We start from the raw sequence: 18,431 nt of genomic DNA on the forward strand, positions 1-18,431 counted from the left end.
CAGAGACCGGCTCTCTGCACAGCAATACCAATGGCAGCCGCCGGCCTATCAGAGGCCAGCAGCTGACATCTGCGCGTGTGAGTGACGTCATATTCTGCTGCACTGGGACGCAGATGTCAGCTACTGACCTCTTATAGGCCGGCGGCTGGCACGGGTATTGCTGTGCAGAGAGCCGGTCTCTGCACGGCAATACACTGAACTGAAGCGCAGCTGCCGCAGCTCCTGGAACGGGCCGCGATTTAGGTCTATGGTGCCTGCGGGCCGCATGTTTGAGACCCCTGATGTATAGGTTCTTTTTTTATTTAAGTTGTGAAAAAAAAAAATCAAAATTTGTTTAAAAAAAAAAGTCTCCATTTTCCGAGACCTGTAGCGTCTCCATTTTTTGGGACCTAGGGCCGGGTGAGGGCTTATTTTTTGTGCACTGAGCTGACATTTTTAATTAATACTATTGTGGGGTAAATGCAATGTTTTTATTGCTTGTTCTTGCATTTTATTGCAATGTTGCAGCAACCTTGCGTTTTGATTTTTTTTCTCATTACACCGTGTACCAATCGGATTAATTCTTTTTATATATTGATAGATTGGGCGATTCTGAATGCGGCGATACAAGATATGTGTATATTTGATTTTTTTTCTTACTGTTTTATTTTAAGTGGGGTAAAAGGGGATAATTTAAACTTTTATATTTTTTTTATTTTTTAAAAAAACATTTCTTTTTAACCTTTTACATGCTTCAATAGTCTCCATGGGAGACTAAAAGGTGCGATCATTTGATCGCCTGTGCTACACACAGGCGATCATCAGATCGCCTGTGTAGCAGAAAAGCTCACTTGCTATGAGCTCCGACTGCTGATCGGCACTCATAGCATCCTGCCAATGACAACCGCAGGGGTCTTCTGCAGACTCCGGGTTGTCATGCAAACCCATCGGCAACCCGCGGTCATGTGACACTGGCGTCGATGGTCGGGACTAGTGACATCCTTCTGCCATGGTCATGTTAAATGCTGCTGTCAGAGATTGACAGCGGCATTTAACATGTTAATAGCTGCGGATGGATCGCGATTCCACCCGCGGCTGTTAGGGGCACATGACAGCTGACCAGATCAGCTGCCATGTCCCCGGAAAGGTGTGGGCTCATCGCTGGAGCCCACACCAAAGGGAGAGACACGGCACATGTCAGAAAGGGGTTAAAGAATGGTCTAGGGGAAAAAGCTAGATTCCCGTATTCCACATCCAAAGCATCTTCAAAACCTCTTTCCTGAGTGGCTGTACCGGAATCCATGGAAATTGGTCAGAGGAGATTATTTTTGGATGAAAGATCCCGTTGCCTTACTGAAGAACTATGGACCAATTTATCCCAGAATTATCTCATTCACCACAATATAAACTAACTGAAGGCCAAGCAGGGAAACATCCGACCATAGGGGAAGAAAAAGGAATGACTTGGGATTGTCTATTCTCCACTAAAAAATGTGGACAGAGAAGGTGACTCTTCAGATTGGTGTCATTTTTTTAATTTTGTTGACGCACCAGTGTTTTGGGGACTTTCGTGGCTATGACTACATTTTTCAGTCATTGACTGGCTGTCCAACTAGATCGCCAGTGGGGATCATCTTGTTTTCATAATTTCTTCAAAGCTCTACCTCAACCACATTATCTGCAACTCTGTTCTGCATCCAGTGCCTACAGTTTCCTGACTTCTATCAGGACTTTTCAGATGTCCTCTTCAAGCAGAGGGCCAGGACGCTACCTCCTCATAGGCCGTATGACTGAGCCAGTTCTCTTCTTCCGGGTTCTGAACCATAAAAGAGGGAGAATTTATCCCCCATCTGTGAGAGACTGAGGCAGTGTTGACTACATTAAAGGGAACCTGTCAGGTCGGATGACTCTACTAACCTGTAGATATGGGTTAGTCTGCAGGTCTGTAGCGTTATGTAGGTATCCTTTTGCTTTGCTAAAAGTGGCATCGGGGAGAAAGTGAACTTTATTCCTCACAGGAGCTGCGGCTTTCAGTCATCGCTCACTATACTATGAGTGGCATCTGTAAGCACACCCGACTCTTTGACTGACAGCTCGTTTTGCATGAATGCACTGCTTGAAAATGTAATTTGCAAATTGCAATGCTGAATATTTTGGTGATTGAATACTAATGTTAGTCTCTCTATATTGCATAGGATGTTTGTCAGTATACTTTATATTTCGGGATTGTCCAGAGATAATTCTTTGGTGAGGCATAAAAATATTGTTTTGGACAAAATAGGCATTGTTTAGAATGGTTGACTTATCAAGTGACCTTTTTATCTGGACTCCGCAATAACCAGTATTGTAAATACTGTATGACATTCATACTCACTCATACCCAAGGTCAACCTATGGTCAGCTCATGGAAGGTGAGTCGGTATGCTCGGCATTTTATGAAACTGACAAATTCATGTAGCATTTAGCCATTGATTTTAGCTGAAATGAACTTTTATATCTGCATACTTTCTTGTCTAGAAATATTTAATCAGATTAATTCTATTTGTGTGGAATAACCCTATAAAGCCTTGTGCAGTTTTTGCCTCATGACTCATTTAGTACAAACAGATGCCAGCATGTTCTGTTTGTTTGAATTTCCATGCCACCAGTACAGGCTTTTCATGTGTTCCTCCTTTGTAGTCCTGCTGTGAATTAATGTCTACTCACATATATTGCAGTGCTTACAGCATGCAGTCAGTTTATTACCGGTATATTGACACTGTACAGATGAATAGACAGTGGCTTTTCATTATTAGTATTAAGCTTAATATTAGCAGTAGATTTAATTTCCAAACTAGTCAAGGGTGTGCACTTTTATTAACCCCTTTACCCCCGAGGGTAGTTTGCACGTTAATGACCGGGCCAATTTTTACAATTCTGACCACTGTCACTTTGAGGTAATTACTCTGGAACGCTTCAATGGATCCCCCTGATTCTGAGACTGTTTTTTCGTGACATATTGTACTTCATGATAGTGGTAAAATTTCTTCGATATCACTTGCGTTTATTTGTGAAAAAAGCGAAAATTTGGTGAAAATTTTGCCATTTTCAAAATTTGAATTTTTATGCCCTTAAATCAGAGAGATATGTCACACAAAATAATTAATAAATAGTATTTCTCACATGTCTACTTTATATCAGCACAATTTTGGAGCCAATATTTTTTTTATTAGGGAGCTATAAGGGTTAAAAGATGACCGGCGATTTCTCATTTTTGCAACAAAATTTGCAAAACCATTTTTTTAGGGACCACATCACATTTGAAGGCACTTTTGGTATTTTCTGTCATAAAGACCCCTCAAAGTGACACCATTCTAAGAACTGCACCCCTTAGGGTGCTCAAAACCACATTCAAGAACTTTATTAACCCTTCAAGTGCTTCACAGGAATTTTTGGAATGTGGAAGAAAAAAATGAACATTTAACTTTTTTCACAAAAATGTTACTTTAGACCTAATTTTCTTTATTTTCGCAGGGGTAACAGGAAAAAATGGACCCCAAAATTTGTTGTGCAATTTCCCCTGAGCACGCAGATACCCCATACGTGGGGAAAAACCACTGTTTGGGCGCATGGCAGAGCTCAGAAGAGAAGGAGCGCCGTTTGACTTTTTGAATGTAAAATTTGCTTGAATAATTAGCGGACGCCATGTTGCGTTTGGAGAACCCCTGATGTGCTTAAACAGTGGAAACCCCCCCACAAGTGACCCAATTTTGGAAACTACACGCCTCAAGGATTTTATCAAGGGGTATAGTGAACATTTTGAATCCAGAGGTACGACACAGAATTTGATAACATCAGGTCATCATATTGAATAAGTTGTCATTAGTCTTGAGTTCAAGTGCTCGCTACTTGAGTTTGCATCAGGTACACGGGTATGCACCATGTATCGCGTGTGCTTGAGGGACATGCTCGAGTCCCCGCTCGCATGTTTCATGGTTATTAGACACCCACACAAAACATGCGGGGATCGCTCGTGCATGGTAGGCAATCCCAGCGAGGTTTTTTTGGCCACGAAGCATATGGGGCAGAGACTCGAGCACCCGCGATGCTCAGTGCATACCCGAGCACCCGATGCAAACTGAAATAGCGAGCACTTGCGCTCAACACTAGTCACCATATCGTCATCTTTTTTTTTTTTTACTTTTGAAAAAAATCCCAACCCCATCACAACCCTAACCCTAGAGTTTATTTTTTATGCCGTTCCTCGTGCGGTATAAGTGATTAGACCACTTTATTCTTCGGGTCGATTTGATTACAGCGATACTAGAATCATATCGGGTTTTTATGATTGACTGCTGTCACACACTAAAAGACTCATTTTTTTTTGCAAAATCTAGTTTTTGCATTGCCATATATTGAGAGCTATAATTTTTCCATATTTTGTCTAACAGAGTCATGTGATGGCTTGATTTTTGCGGGATGAGTTGATGTTTTTATTGGTGCCATTTTTTGATCGCTTTCTATTCCGATTTTTGGGAGGCAGAATAAACAAAAAACAGCAATTCCAGAATTTTTTTTAATGTTTTTTTTTTTATGCTGTTCCGCGTGTGGTAAAATTGATAAGGCAGCGTTATTCTTCGGGTCAGTATGTTTACAGCGGTACCACATTTATATAGTTTTTCTATGTTTTGCCGCTTTTACACAATAAAAGCTATTTTCTAAAAAAAAAATTTTTTTTTGCATCGCTTTATTCTGACAGCTATAACTTTTTTACTTTTCGGCTGATTGAGCTGTATGGTGGCTTGTTTATTGCGGGACAAGATGATGTTTTCAGCGGTATCATTTTTATTTATATTCGTCTTTTTGATCACGTGTTATTTCATTTTTTGTTTGGCGGTATGATAAAGCATTGTTTTTTGCTTCGTTTTTTATTTTTTACCGTGTTCACTGAAGGGGCTAACTAGTGGGACAGTTTTAAAGGTCAGGTCATTCCGGACGCGATACCAAATATGTGTACTTTTATTGTTTTGTTTTGTTTTTCATAATATTTATTGATGGGTACATTATATTTTTATTTTTGGTGGATTATTTTTTATTTTATTTTTTTTTTAAATATTTTTACAATTTTTTTTTTCTATTTTTTTTTTATTTTTTAACACTTTTTGTACTTTTATTCTGTTTCCCACTCTGGGACTTTCACTTTTTTTTTATTCTGATCGCCTGTATAGCCAGGAATGCAGCACTATCCCTGTGCTATACAGGCTGTCAGTGCTGCACAGGGAGAAGATTCTTTGGTCATGCACTGCGCATGACCAAAGAATCTTCCTGCTGTCTGGTGACATCGGGTCGTCATGGCAACATCCAGGAAGCCGCGGCAGGCAGCGCTGGAGGCCGGAAGAGGAGGTGAGTATTGCGATCACCTCCACTTGCCACCGCAATGCTGCGATCGACTTCGATCGCAGCATTGAGGGGGTTAATGTGTCGGGAGCGGTGCGGGACCGCTCCCTGCACATAGTACCGGGTGTCAGCTGTGACTATCAGCAGACACCCGGCAGCGATCTCCCCGCACCTCTTGTGTGCGGCGCGATTGCCATATGACCTAATAGTACGTCATTGGTCCAATCGGCCCAGGTCACCAAGACGTACTATTAGGTCATACGTCAGAAAGGGGTTAAAAGGGTGGTCCGATGGTCAAATACATTTTAATCTAAATCCCTATCTATTTAGTGCCATAATCTAAACTAGTTTCTCATATGCTTGCATTAAAAATCCCTTACTCTTCCCTGACTACACTAGCTAACATCTATTGCATTTTTTTTCCTACTTCCTGTGAGATGACGCTTTGTCTGACTATCGCAGTGCATGCTGGGATACTCAAACGAAGTGTCATCAGGGGACAGAGGTTGCTTTTGGTCAATGTCACAACCTCTGCCCCCTCCCTGAAATGAATCGTCATCAATGGAGGAAGGAACAAATCCTGCACCGAAACGTATTGTTTTTTTTAACAAAATTCCTTTTTTTAAATATTTTGCTCAATCGTTAGCCAATTGGCATTGCCCGGCACCAGGCCCCGCTTCAATAGCTATTTTCTCTTTATGTTAATTTACCTATATCATACCTCTATACACACTAATCCCTTCAGAATACTTTCCCTTTGTAACTTAAATATATTTCCCAGATATTTTACATTTATCTCCCATGTGAGTGTACTAGGATCCATACAGTAATAATGATAATTTTTATTTCTATAGTGTCAACATATTCCGCAGCACTTTACATTAGAAGGGACTTGTACAGACAATAAAGACATAACAGAATAACACACAACTCAACATATACCAAAAGGAGTAAGGGCCCTACTCACAAGCTTACAATCTATGAGGAAATAGGGGAGACACGAATGGTGAAATGGTTAAATGTGTATTATATGGTGCAGCCATCAATATAAATTGAATATGCACAATAATGCTGCATGAACCGGTCACCAGGCAGTGTGTGCACAAGTAAAGACATAGAGGGCTACTAAGTGCAAGGAGGGTGTGTGAACAGATGCTACGAGGGTCTTGATTTTGAAGAAAAATTTGTATGACCAAAATGTGAATAGTTAGATACATGAGGTAGGGCGATAGGCCAGTCTAAAGAAATGCGTTTTTAGGCTACGCTTAAAACTGTGTGTATTGGGAATTAATCGAATTGTCCTGGGTAGTGCATTCCAGAGAGTTGGCGCAGAGTTAGGAAGTTGTGAAAGACCGAGAGAGGAAGTTAAAGATAAAAGGGGAGTTGAAGATGGAGAGAGGAGGTCATCAATAGGGATGTTAAAGTCCCCTGTGATGAGACAGGATAGAAAGTGTGGCTGTCAGGTAAACCATGAACAGACAGGAGGGGCCCAGAGAGCGATGTACAACTGCTGCTCACAAGGAGAAGGGCCGGAAGAGTCTGGCAGTGTGGTCTTCCAAAGAAGGGAAGATAAGTGAGGGTACTGGGGGGGATAACCTGAAAAGTATATTTTGTTGAAAGGAGCAGACCAACATCTCCACCTGGTCTCTTGTCAGGTCTGGCGCTTTATGAAAAATGTAGGCCTCCATACTATAGAGCAGCGGCGGCGGTGGTGTCTAACTGCTGAATTGGAAAGAAAAAGTCATGGATGTAGGAGATGTTGGTACACTCGGACCCTGAATTCCATAGGACACAGTTAAGAGACAGAAGGCATGCAAGGAACATTAATTGAGATTCACAGGGTTTCTGAGTGTAGCAGGGGAGGAGTTAAACTTACTACTACAAGAAGGGTTGGGGTTAGGAGAGATATTTCCTGCAACTAGGAGAAGAATAAAGAGTGAGCAGATGGTTGATTGATTTGTTAGAGTGTCTCTTGTGTTGGATGGTGGCAGTGAATGGATCTGTGCGGTTTGAGATTGTGAAAAGAGCATGGGAGCTGTACATAAGAGAGAAGAAGAGGGGCTGGTATTGATGGAGTGCACAGAGTCTGTGAAAGGGTGGTAGATGTGAGTGATTGCAACAGCTAGAACATAAATGATACAAATACAAGCACTAATTTAACTCGTTAACAATCAATCAACTATCTTAAGACAGCAGAAGCAACAAAATGCAGAGACAAAAACTTGCAGCCCAACATGGATCATAAACTGTAAGTAAGTGAGATGACTTTACAGCATCAGGGAACAAACACAGCAGATGAATGAAATATATATGCCATTGAATGATAGAGGTTTACAGACATGGGAGTGGGATGCAAGATTCAAAGGGTTAAACACAGCATACTGGTAGTTGGTACTTCTTTTATTTCCCAGTTCCTTAATTAGTAATGTAGCTTTGCTTATTTCACTCCTGTTTATTAAACTGCACGGGTATAGTCCACAGAACATGAAGGTTCTATGATAGTGGAATTGCTATTATTGTGAAGATTCTCTTCTGTTCATGGCAATGCCATCATTACATTTCAGTAGTGTGCTTATTTGATGAATTATTGGCTAGATCTAAACAAAGATTGGTCCAAACTATTACACATCATGGCTGAGATTCTGCTGGTGCACAGATGCTGCCAGGTTACTTTACAGTTCCCTTATAGTCTGGGTATTGTGTACATCTCTCTGCCAAGAACAAATGTGAGGAGGGAGGCTTAAACTGAAGAGGACACTAGAAAACCTGCACTTGTCAGACACTTTGGAAAATGTCATCTAAATGTAAAATACTTGTAATCTTCTTTAATAGATGAACTAGTGCATTTTTGCAAGCATTTCAAACTATGGCAAGTTCAAGGTTATGACTAGGTTAAGTTTTGGTCAAGGTTAAGTACGCTGTCTGGTGCTTTTGGTTTATGAAAATTTTAACATGTTTATTTAGACTTTAGAAGACATATTAAAGAGAACCTGTTGGCACAATTTTGTATTTTAATGTAGGGAAATGGCTGTAATGGGGCTGTAATATCAATTACATTGATACCTTTGGTGAAGAAATGCGCTTTCTGGTTCTTCTTTAATCAGCATTTGTAGTTTTCTGTTTAGATTTTGGTGCACAGGGCTGGATGGTGCACGGGGTCTTCTCGTCCCTGTCTATGATTCCCTGGCCCCTCCGCCTGCCTCCGGTCTGTGAATGACAGGTGACTGCTGAGATTTCATACAGAGGAGGCCGGTCATTCACAGACCGGAATCAGGCGGAGGGGTCGGGGAGTCACAGACAGGGACGAGGAAACCCCGGGCACAGTCCGGCCCCTGTACACTGAAATCTTATTATCAGAAAACTTCAAATGGTGATTAAAAAAGAACAACAACAAATCGGATTTCTTCGCCAAAGGAATCAATTTAATCAGTATTACAGCTCCATTCCAGCCACTCTTTACTTTACATTACAGGTTCTCATTAAACCAGTTCCTGACCTGATTGTTTTGATGGAGCTTTGGTAAGAAGAAATGAAATGCCATGAAGTCATTTATTAAAACAGCCTATGTTTGTCCCCCAGAATATATAAATCATACATTATAATATTGGGTAGATTCCTTTTTATGGTCAATACATTTTTGAGAATAGGAAATGGGAGATCCCAGATTAACTTTTGGCCAGCGAACATCAGATGAGTATTTAAAAACTAAAGAATGATTTCCCAGTACCTACTTCCTAAATAAAAAAAGAACCTTCTGAATTATTCAGCAGCATGAACTACAAGGGAAGAATTTGGCCTTTAAACACAAATGCTAAAACTTGTCTGCATTACGATGAGTTCTGCCCTTATAAAATGTATGTGTGAGTTCCGGTCTGTAGACTAAACCTTAAATATCTATTGTGTATGTTAAGATATAAACATTTGGTAAGAGTTCCCTCGATAAATTCATAGTAAGGAAATGCAGGATTGAAGATTTCATCAGTCACACATTTTCTGCATCTGCCTGGTGTTTATATGCGTAGCCGTGTTGAATTCATGTGTAAGAATGTATTCCAGTGATCCTGTCTGATTTGTGGCTCACTATAGTGCCTATGTGTGACTAGATGTAAGCGATATTTCTAGATGGTTCATGCCTAGCTCTGCGGAATAACATTTTTATATGTTGATTTCATCATTAATACATAAGATCATTGCATCGATGTTCACAATGGTGGTGTTTTTGTGACACCACTTCTTTACAGGAAAAATGCAATGTATAAAATGTCAGCTGTCTTCTCTAATCTCGCGCTCACAGGAGCTATGTTTAAGTGCTGAGATCTTTTTCAGAGGTTTAACATCTGAAGCATTAAGGCTCACCTCCAATGTGTCAGTACAATAATATCTCCTATTCAGAGCACTATGTCAGTAGCGGGGTACTTTTCATGCTGTGCTTTTCATGCTTTCCTTGTAGCTTGTGAGAGCTTTTTCTAGTAGCTCAATAGCAGCTGCAAACTGGGATTATGGTGCTTTATACAATTTCATGTAGAAGATTACTTTTTTATTTATGTCAGGCTCTGTTCACACTATCTTTTGTTTCTACATTATCCTCTTCAGTCACGTTTCCAGAAAGCATAGAGAACCATTTCTGTTAATGTTCCCCAGTGATTCATTCATTGGAATTTTTTGCTTCATTTAGAAATAGTATGGCCAGCTACTCTATTCTACCTGATGAAAAAGGTAGTGCTCGTGCCCAGTAAACCTTGTGCATGTAGGTAACCTCCACCCCCACCCCGACCCCCACATACACACAAACTGTGAACTATGGGGCACATTGAAAAATATATCCAAAATGGTGGTGACATAACTCATAAATATGGCACACATGGTTACAGCCACTCCAAAAGATGCGATTACTTATTTTTTTTGTACAGATCTCGAAATTATCATTTCACTATTTTATGCTGTTAGCAATATGAATAAGGAATGGTTGACTTTTGACAGCTTTAAAAGGGGTTGTTTGGTTTTATAGAAAAAAATTGGATCAAAAGCAGTATAATTTAATCAACTCCAGGCTCTCACTTTTTAGCTACATACAAATGTGACATTATCCTTAATCAAATTTATATAACAATGAACTTTGTAGATTGTTAATAAGATCCTTCCTTTGTCTGTACATAGTGATTGAAGTATATTGTGGCAAGTACTGATCACATAAGACGGTGGTAGCCCACTCTTGCACAGGGGCCCGCCAGAGGATTCTCCTGTGGGCCAGTCCAAGCCTGGTTGCAGCCAGTCACTGGGCTCTTTGCTCATGCCAGTGTAAAAGGCACAAAACTGCTGTGCCCAGTGTTGGTAAATTGTATTGTCTATGCATATGGCTGTTGGGATATGTATTTACAGTACAGACCAAAAGTTTGGACACACCTTCTCATTTAAAGATTTTTATGTATTTTCATGACTATGAAAATTGTACATTCACACTGAAGGCATCTAAACTATGAATTAACACATGTGGAATTATATACTTAACAAAAAAGTGTGAAACAACTGAAAATATGTCTTATATTCTAGGTTCTTCAAAGTAGCCACCTTTTGCTTTGATGACTGCTTTGAACACTCTTGGCATTCTCTTGATGAGCTTCAAAAGGTCGTCACCGGAAATGGTCTTCCAACAATCTTGAAGGAGTTCCCAGAGATGATTAGCACTTGTTGGCCCTTTTGCCTTCACTCTGCGGTCCAGCTCACCCCAAATCATCTCGATTGGGTTCAGGTCTGGTGACTGTGGAGGCCAGGTCATCTGGCGTAGCACCCCATCACTCTCCTTCTTGGTCAAATAGCCCTTACACAGCCTGGAGGTGTGTTTGGAGTTATTGTCCTGTTGAAAAATAAATGATGGTCCTACTAAACGCAAACCGGATGGAATAGCATGCCGCTGCAAGATGCTGTGGTAGCCATGCTGGTTCAGTATGCCTTCAATTTTGAATAAATCCCCAACAGTGTCACCAGCAAAGCACCCCACACCATCACACCTCCTCCTCCTTGCTTCACGGTGGGAACCAGACATGTAGAGTCCATTCGTTCACCTTTTCTGCGTCGCACAAAGACACGGTGGTTGGAACCAAAGATTTCAAATTTGGACTCATCAGACCAAAGCACAGATTTGCACTGGTCTAATGTCCATTCCTTGTGTTCTTTAGCCCAAACAAGTCTCTTCTGCTTGTTGCCTGTCCTTAGCAGTGGTTTCCTAGCAGCTATTTTACCATGAAGGCCTGCTGCACAAAGTCTCCTCTTAACAGTTGTTGTAGAGATGTGTCTGCTGCTAGAACTCTGTGTGGCATTGACCTGGTCTCTAATCTGAGCTGCTGTTAACCTGCGATTTCTGAGGCTGGTGACTCGGATAAACTTATCCTCAGAAGCAGAGGTGACTCTTGGTCTTCCTTTCCTGGGGCGGTCCTCATCTGAGCCAGTTTCTTTGTAGCGCTTAATGGTTTTTGCAACTGCACTTGGGGACACTTTCAAAGTTTTCCCAATTATAAGCAGTGACTGACCTTCATTTCTTAAAGTAATGATGGCCACTCATTTTTCTTTACTTAGAATTTGTATTATGGCGAGAAAAAAGCAGCTAACGGTCTATTCTGTGTATCCACCTGATTTCTGCACAACACAACTGATGGGCCCCACCCCATTTATAAGGCAAGAAATCCCACTTATTAAACCTGACAGGGCACACCTGTGAAGTGAAAACCATTTCCGGTGACTACCTCTTGAAGCTCATCAAGAGAATGCCAAGAGTGTGCAAAGTAGTCATCAAAGCAAAAGGTGGCTACTTTGAAGAACCTAGAATATAAGACATATTTTCAGTTGTTTCACACTTTTTTGTTAAGTATATAATTCCACATGTGATAATTCATAGTTTTGATGCTTTCAGTGTGAATGTACAATTTTCAAAGTAATGAAAATACATAACAATCTTTAAATGGGAAGGTGTGTCCAAACTTTTGGTCTGTACTGTATATTTGAATTGTATGAATCCATTTTCTTTTAAAAGAAACCTGTCAAATTGAACATGAAGTATAATCCGGTGGAAGAGTGTTATAGAGAAGGAGAAGATGAGCAGATTGATGCATAGGTTTGCAGAAAAATATTACTTGCATTTTATTAATTAAAAATCCCTATTAGAGATGAGCAGATCGCTTCACGCAACCCCGTTCCAGGTCAGTACTCTCTAGCCGTGGGTAGGAGCTTTGTGAATTTCCTGACCTTCTGAGATCCCGGGCTCATCTTATGATTTGCTGTGCTGGAGTGATGTCTCCTGTTCGCTGCATGGCGCACAGATAACGTCACACTCGGCTGATGGATCAAACTCCGCACCGAGGAACTCAGAAGGTCAAGAACTTCATTCAGCTTATTTCCATGGCCAGAGAGCCCTGACCTGGATTGTGGACCAGTGTTTCGTGTGAAGTGATCTGGTCATATCTAATCCCAACCCTTTCTATGCCCAGGAGTCTAGTGGACGGTCCTAATCAGCAGTTGACATCTATCTTTTTATACACAGTTATACAGTGGAGAAAATAAGTATTTGTTACACTGCCAATGTTGTAAGTTTTCCCACCTACAAAGAATGGAGAGATCTGTAATTTTTATCGTAGGTATACTTCAACTGTGAGAGACAGAATCTAAAAATAAAAAACAGAAACTCACATTGTTTGATTTTTAAATAATGAAATTGCATTTTATTGCATGAAATAACTGTTTGATCACCTATGACTGTCAATCTTCCTCAGTCTGGGGCTCCATGCAAGATCTCGCCTTGTGCTGTAAGGATGATTCTGAGAAAAGTCAGGAATCAGCCCAAAACTACCCGGGAGGACAACAATCTCAAACATTACCATTAGTAACATACTGCGTTGTTATGGATTAAAATCCTGTAGGGCACGCAAGCTCCCCCTGCTCACTCCAGCACATGTCCAGGCCCGTTTGAAGTTTGCCAATGACCATCAGGATGATCCAGAGGAGGCATGGGAGGAGGTTATGTGGTAAGATGAGACCAAAATAGAACTTTTTGGTATCAACTCCACGCACCGTGTTTGGAAGAAGAAGGATGAGTACAACCTCAAGAACACCTTCACAGCCGTGTAGCATGGTGGGGAAAACATCTTTCTTTGGGCGTACTTTTCTGCAAAAGGGACAGGACGACTGCACCGTATTGAAGGGAGGATGGATGGGATCATGTATCGCGAAATTTTGGCCAACAACCTTCTTTACTCAGTAAAAGGATTGAAGATGGGTAATGGCTGGTTCTTCCAGCATTACAATGACCCAAAACACACAGCCATGTCCACTAAGGAGTGGCTCCGTTAGAAGCATTTCAAGGTCATGGAGTGGCCTAGCCAGTCTCCAGACCTGAACCCAGTAGAAAATCTTTGGAGGGAATTGAAACTCAATGTTGACCAGCGAGAGCCCCGAAACTTTAAAGATCTGGAGAAGATCTGTATGGAGGAGTGGGCCAAAATCCCTGCTGCAGTGTGTGGTGCAAACTTGGTCAAGAACTACAGGAAATGTCTGACCTCTGTAATTGCAAACAGAAGTTTCTGTACCAAATATTAAGTTCTCTTTTTCTATCGTATGAAATACTTATTTCATGCAATAAAATGCAAATTAATTATATAAAAATCATACAATGTGATTTTCTGGATTTTTTTTTAAATTCTGTCTCTCACAGTTGAAGTGTACCTACAATAAAAATTACAGACATCTCCATTCTTTGTAGGTGGGAAAACTTGCAAAATCGGCAGTGTATCAAATACTTATTTTCCCCAGTGTACATAGAAGGCTGTCCCCTCGCTAAATAATAACACCTACAGCAAAGAAAGAGTGAGAGTTTATTGAATAAAATACAGATTACACTGAATCTTCTCCCACAAAACGATATATCAATCCTGCTCTATAACATGTTTCCCGGAGATCAGACTGCATATTCAATGTGACAGGTTCCCTTTAAGGAGCAACCTCTTCCAGCTTTGTGTGGCACAGTTTCTTCTTGCTCCATCCTCTTGTGTGAATATCTTTAAGCCTGGGGGTAGTTGTAGGAATGCCAGTTCTGCTCATTTGCTTTTGGGAGAACATGTGTCGCTGCAGGAGAGATGAACTGCGTGATTTCTTTTATAACAGGCAAGTGCACAGAATTCTAGAAGGAGTAGAAATCCGTTTCACTCCATTGACTCAGTTTATACCGGGGTACTAATCTTTCCTCTAATCAGCCAGATGTGGGTAGCTGGATACCCCATGAGAGGGCTGCTGTCACATTGTAGCATATTAAATTAACCCTCAGTGGATTTTGGTGCTTTCTCTGAGCTGGTCCTTAATGAAGCGCTGTGCTTTAATTAGGAGAATAAAGTGACAAAGAGCATAGGCATTATTGTAGATGGCTAATGATGTGCCAGCCTGTGTATAGGAAGAGGGAGAACATGGGTCATTTAAGGAGGGAGTAGAGAAAAGAACCCTTCAACTGCAAATGTGTGTTCATTTCTTGCTCATATGCAACGATGTGGTGTCTTAATACAATATTCTAAATACAAAAATAGTGACTAATTTAGATACAAATGAATTAGATATTACATAGACTAGTTGTTCAGCTCTGTTCATGACCTAACCTTATATCTGTAGATACTCTCTCATCCTTATCCCATATTGTAGGAGGACAATCCTAAGACCTCCATGTATGATTGGTTGACAGTGTTGACCTTTCTGATATTGGTTATTCTTATCATGTCCTTTCATGTCAACCTTCTGACATTTTTTCTGTTGGAATTTAGGGTCCATTTAAACTAGCTATTTTCGGCCCAGCGACATGTGATGATATACATGTGGATTAGCACTCACTAATTAGCTTGTTTATACAGGTTGACAAATGAAGCCAATGGAAACAGAACGATTGTTAATATAATTATTCTGTCCCCATACAGCATCATGTTGACAGCACATCCCCAGCTTCTAACGGGTAATGTGCTGCTGTTAATGATGATTTTTATGCCAACATAAAAGATTCAGTCACAAGATGAATGAGCATTTTTCCAATTTCTAGGGTGATCATGTCAATGATTTCTAAGGCTTATAATTATTCTTATGAATGCTTGTTCACTGGTCCCCTCATCTAAATGGACTTAGAGTGGTCACACATTACACATACAATACTGTGCAAACGTTTTAGACACGTGTAAAAAAAAAAAAAAAAATGTTGCAAAGTAAAATTTATCTTAAAAATTGATATGTTAATCCTTTATTATCAATTAACAAACACCAAAATGAATGAACAAAAGAGAAATCTAGATCAATTCAATATTTGGTGTGACCGCCCTTTCCCTTTAAAACAGCATCAATTCTTCTAGGTACACTTGCACACATTTTTTGAAGTAACTCAGCAGGGAAGTTGTTCCAGACATCTTGGAAAACTAACCACTGATCTGTGGATGTAGACTGGTGCAAATCTTTCTGTATCTTCATTTAATCACAGACACTCTATGATGCTAACATCAGAACTCTGTGGGGGCTATTTCATCTCTTCCAGGACTCTTTTTTTTTTTTTTTTTTTACACTAAAGATAGTTCTTAATGACATTGGTTGTATTTGGAGCCAATCATATGCCTCCCTGATGGTATTTCATGATACATAAGTATCTGCCTGTATTTCATATCATTGAAGATACCAAGAAATAGACAATGTTGATGACTGTAGACACAGTGGTCGGCCAAGGAAACTTGGTGCAGCATATCAAAGGCACGTCCTGCTGACCTCCTTTCAAAATTGGAACATGTCCATCAGTTCAATCAGCACCAGCAACCAGTAGGACCCAGCAACATCCATCTACTGTTCAGACAAGTCTGGCCAGAATTTTTCTTCATGGTAGCATTGGGGCTAAAAACAATACCTTTGTCATGGAAACAAGGCTAAGTACCTCAACTGTGCATGAAAACATAGGAATTGGGCTGCAGAAAAATGGTTTCAGGTGCTCTGGACTGTCAAATCAGAATGTAAAAGAAGGCACTTATAAGATTGGTATTGCACAATGATCTGAAGAATGTTACCATATTTACCACATAATGGATGCTGTAAAAAAACAATGGTATAGCAGAAAAGAGAAAAAGCACAATATCTGCATACTTGGAATTTTTTTCCTGTTTTTCATTACATTACATTGGTAAAGTGAATGGTGTCATCTGAAACTAGAACTCATCCTATAAAAATTAAGCTGTTGTATGTTGACAAAAAAACGTATGGCTCTTTGAAGGGAAGGGAAAAATTAAAGCTCAAAAATGGAAAATTCCCCAGTTATAAAGCCTTTTTGATTTACAATTGTTTATTCGGGGCAGATCCCAGGTGTCCCAAAAAGTATACTATTCCTCTAATGGAGGAGTAAAGCAAACTGACAGCTGTAACCAGAGATTCCAGTGACTACCTTCATTAACCATAATGCAATGAAGGAAGTATGTGCACCTACAGCAGATCAGGTCCTATGCTCTACATTGAAGTCTTCTAGCTAAACTGAATGCTGTATTTTGTAGAACCCTTTCAGCTTTTTAATTTTTCCCCTTAGTTACAGTTACAGCGTTCCTCGACTTTACCAAGAAAATGATTATAGTGCAGTACCCTTAAGTATAATAGTTTTTCTAAATCACACTCTATTAGCGATTTTTGTATGGACCGTAACTGCAGGCTACACTAAACACAGCAACGTCCTGCTTTGGCTACCATATGCATTGCGGGAGTGAGAGCAGTATAATCCTATGCCGGTTACTCCCACACTGAAGCCAGTAGACTTGCAACAGGACACTGCTTAGTTTAGTGCAGCCCTTAGCATAAACTTCAGGTGGTCTGTGCTGCAGTTGTCAGCAAAAATGGGTAATATAATGATTGACAAAAATTGTACTGTAGAGTCCTGCACTATAATAATTTTTTTGTGAAAGTAGAGGTATGATTTAAAATCTTGATCAATCCAAACTGAAGAGAATAGTTATTGTATTGTAGACTTTTAAAGGGAATCTGTCAGCACGTTTTTGCTATGTCATCTGAGAGCAGCATAATGTAGGCAAAGAGAAGCTGAATCCAATGATATATCACTTAGATTACTGGGGGCAGTGGTCCTCACACAGTGAGAGTTTTTAGATGTAGAATGAAGCAGCGCTGAGAAAGCTAACCCCCTCCCACACCAGGCTCTCCATGTACAAAGTCCATAGACAGTGAGCTGCCTATCACAGGAGGGGGCGTCTGGGACCAGGGCTCACATGACCAGCTAGTCCCATCAATGATCATCTCCTGGTACTAAAACAATTATTGTGAGCAAACAAAACCACAGAGCTTGATAAGAGAGGCATTGCTGAAATTTAACCCCAATATCATGCCATCTTCAGATTGCATAGCAAAAACCTGCTGACAGATTCCCTTTAAAAGCTGAAACATGATGATCTGGATGCTAGCGCGTGGGCTTGCACCATTGCTTGTGTACAAATCTTTGTGATATAATACTTACATGCCTTCCTGTCCAATGTCCTTCCATTCATCATAACTGCATACAGGGACCCCCTATTTTGTACTTGGAAGCAGTTTTGCAGGACCCTACTGAAATTTTGCTTGGCATGCTATTAGTTTTTCCACAACTGTATTTTTGCACTATTTGTTGAAAAAATAACTTATGATTTTTTCATGTCATATTCCTAATTTTTTTTTACTATGAAATCCTTTAATATTGCCTTTACACTTGATTGAGAAAGATGCAATTTTTACTGTACAATGTGTCTTAACAGTATACTTTGTGCTTCTTTCTATGCACTCTTCTGTTATGTGATTATGTTCAGGCATTTAACCCTTGTAACGCATCATTCAAATGGCATGGTTGCATATGTCATTCTAGCAGTTTTTCAGGTGAAATCACATATCACATCTGAATGAACGAAAGATTCAAGTTGAAAATATTTACTGATATATAAATTGTGTAATTTGTTGAGAAGAAAATGACGAAAACTAAAATCACCAACCTATTGACGGCTAAATATAAAATCACCTCAAAAATTAAAGTGGAAAATTGAAATTGTAGGCAGATC

The 18,431-nt window shown here is 40.1% G+C and overlaps 1 protein-coding gene across 7 annotated transcripts in view; it reads left to right on the top strand.

The window, feature by feature from the left end:
• COG5 (component of oligomeric golgi complex 5) overlaps window positions 1-18,431 on the top strand; it is a 414,164-nt gene that overhangs the window by 120,240 nt on the left and 275,493 nt on the right. Inside the window, exon 1 of one of the 7 annotated variants that reach the window (XM_073652211.1) lies at window positions 14,393-14,505. The exons of the other annotated variants lie outside the window; for them this stretch is intronic. Coding sequence (XP_073508312.1) covers window positions 14,478-14,505 — 28 coding nt within the window. The 5' untranslated portion in view covers window positions 14,393-14,477. Of the gene's footprint in view, window positions 1-14,392; window positions 14,506-18,431 lie in introns of those variants that run through there. 7 annotated transcript variants of the gene reach the window in all.

The sequence above is a fragment of the Phyllobates terribilis genome, unplaced genomic scaffold (genome assembly GCF_046119375.1).
Source record: "Phyllobates terribilis strain yellow unplaced genomic scaffold, ASM4611937v1 Scaffold_11__3_contigs__length_659146591, whole genome shotgun sequence".
NCBI lineage: Eukaryota > Metazoa > Chordata > Amphibia > Anura > Dendrobatidae > Phyllobates > Phyllobates terribilis.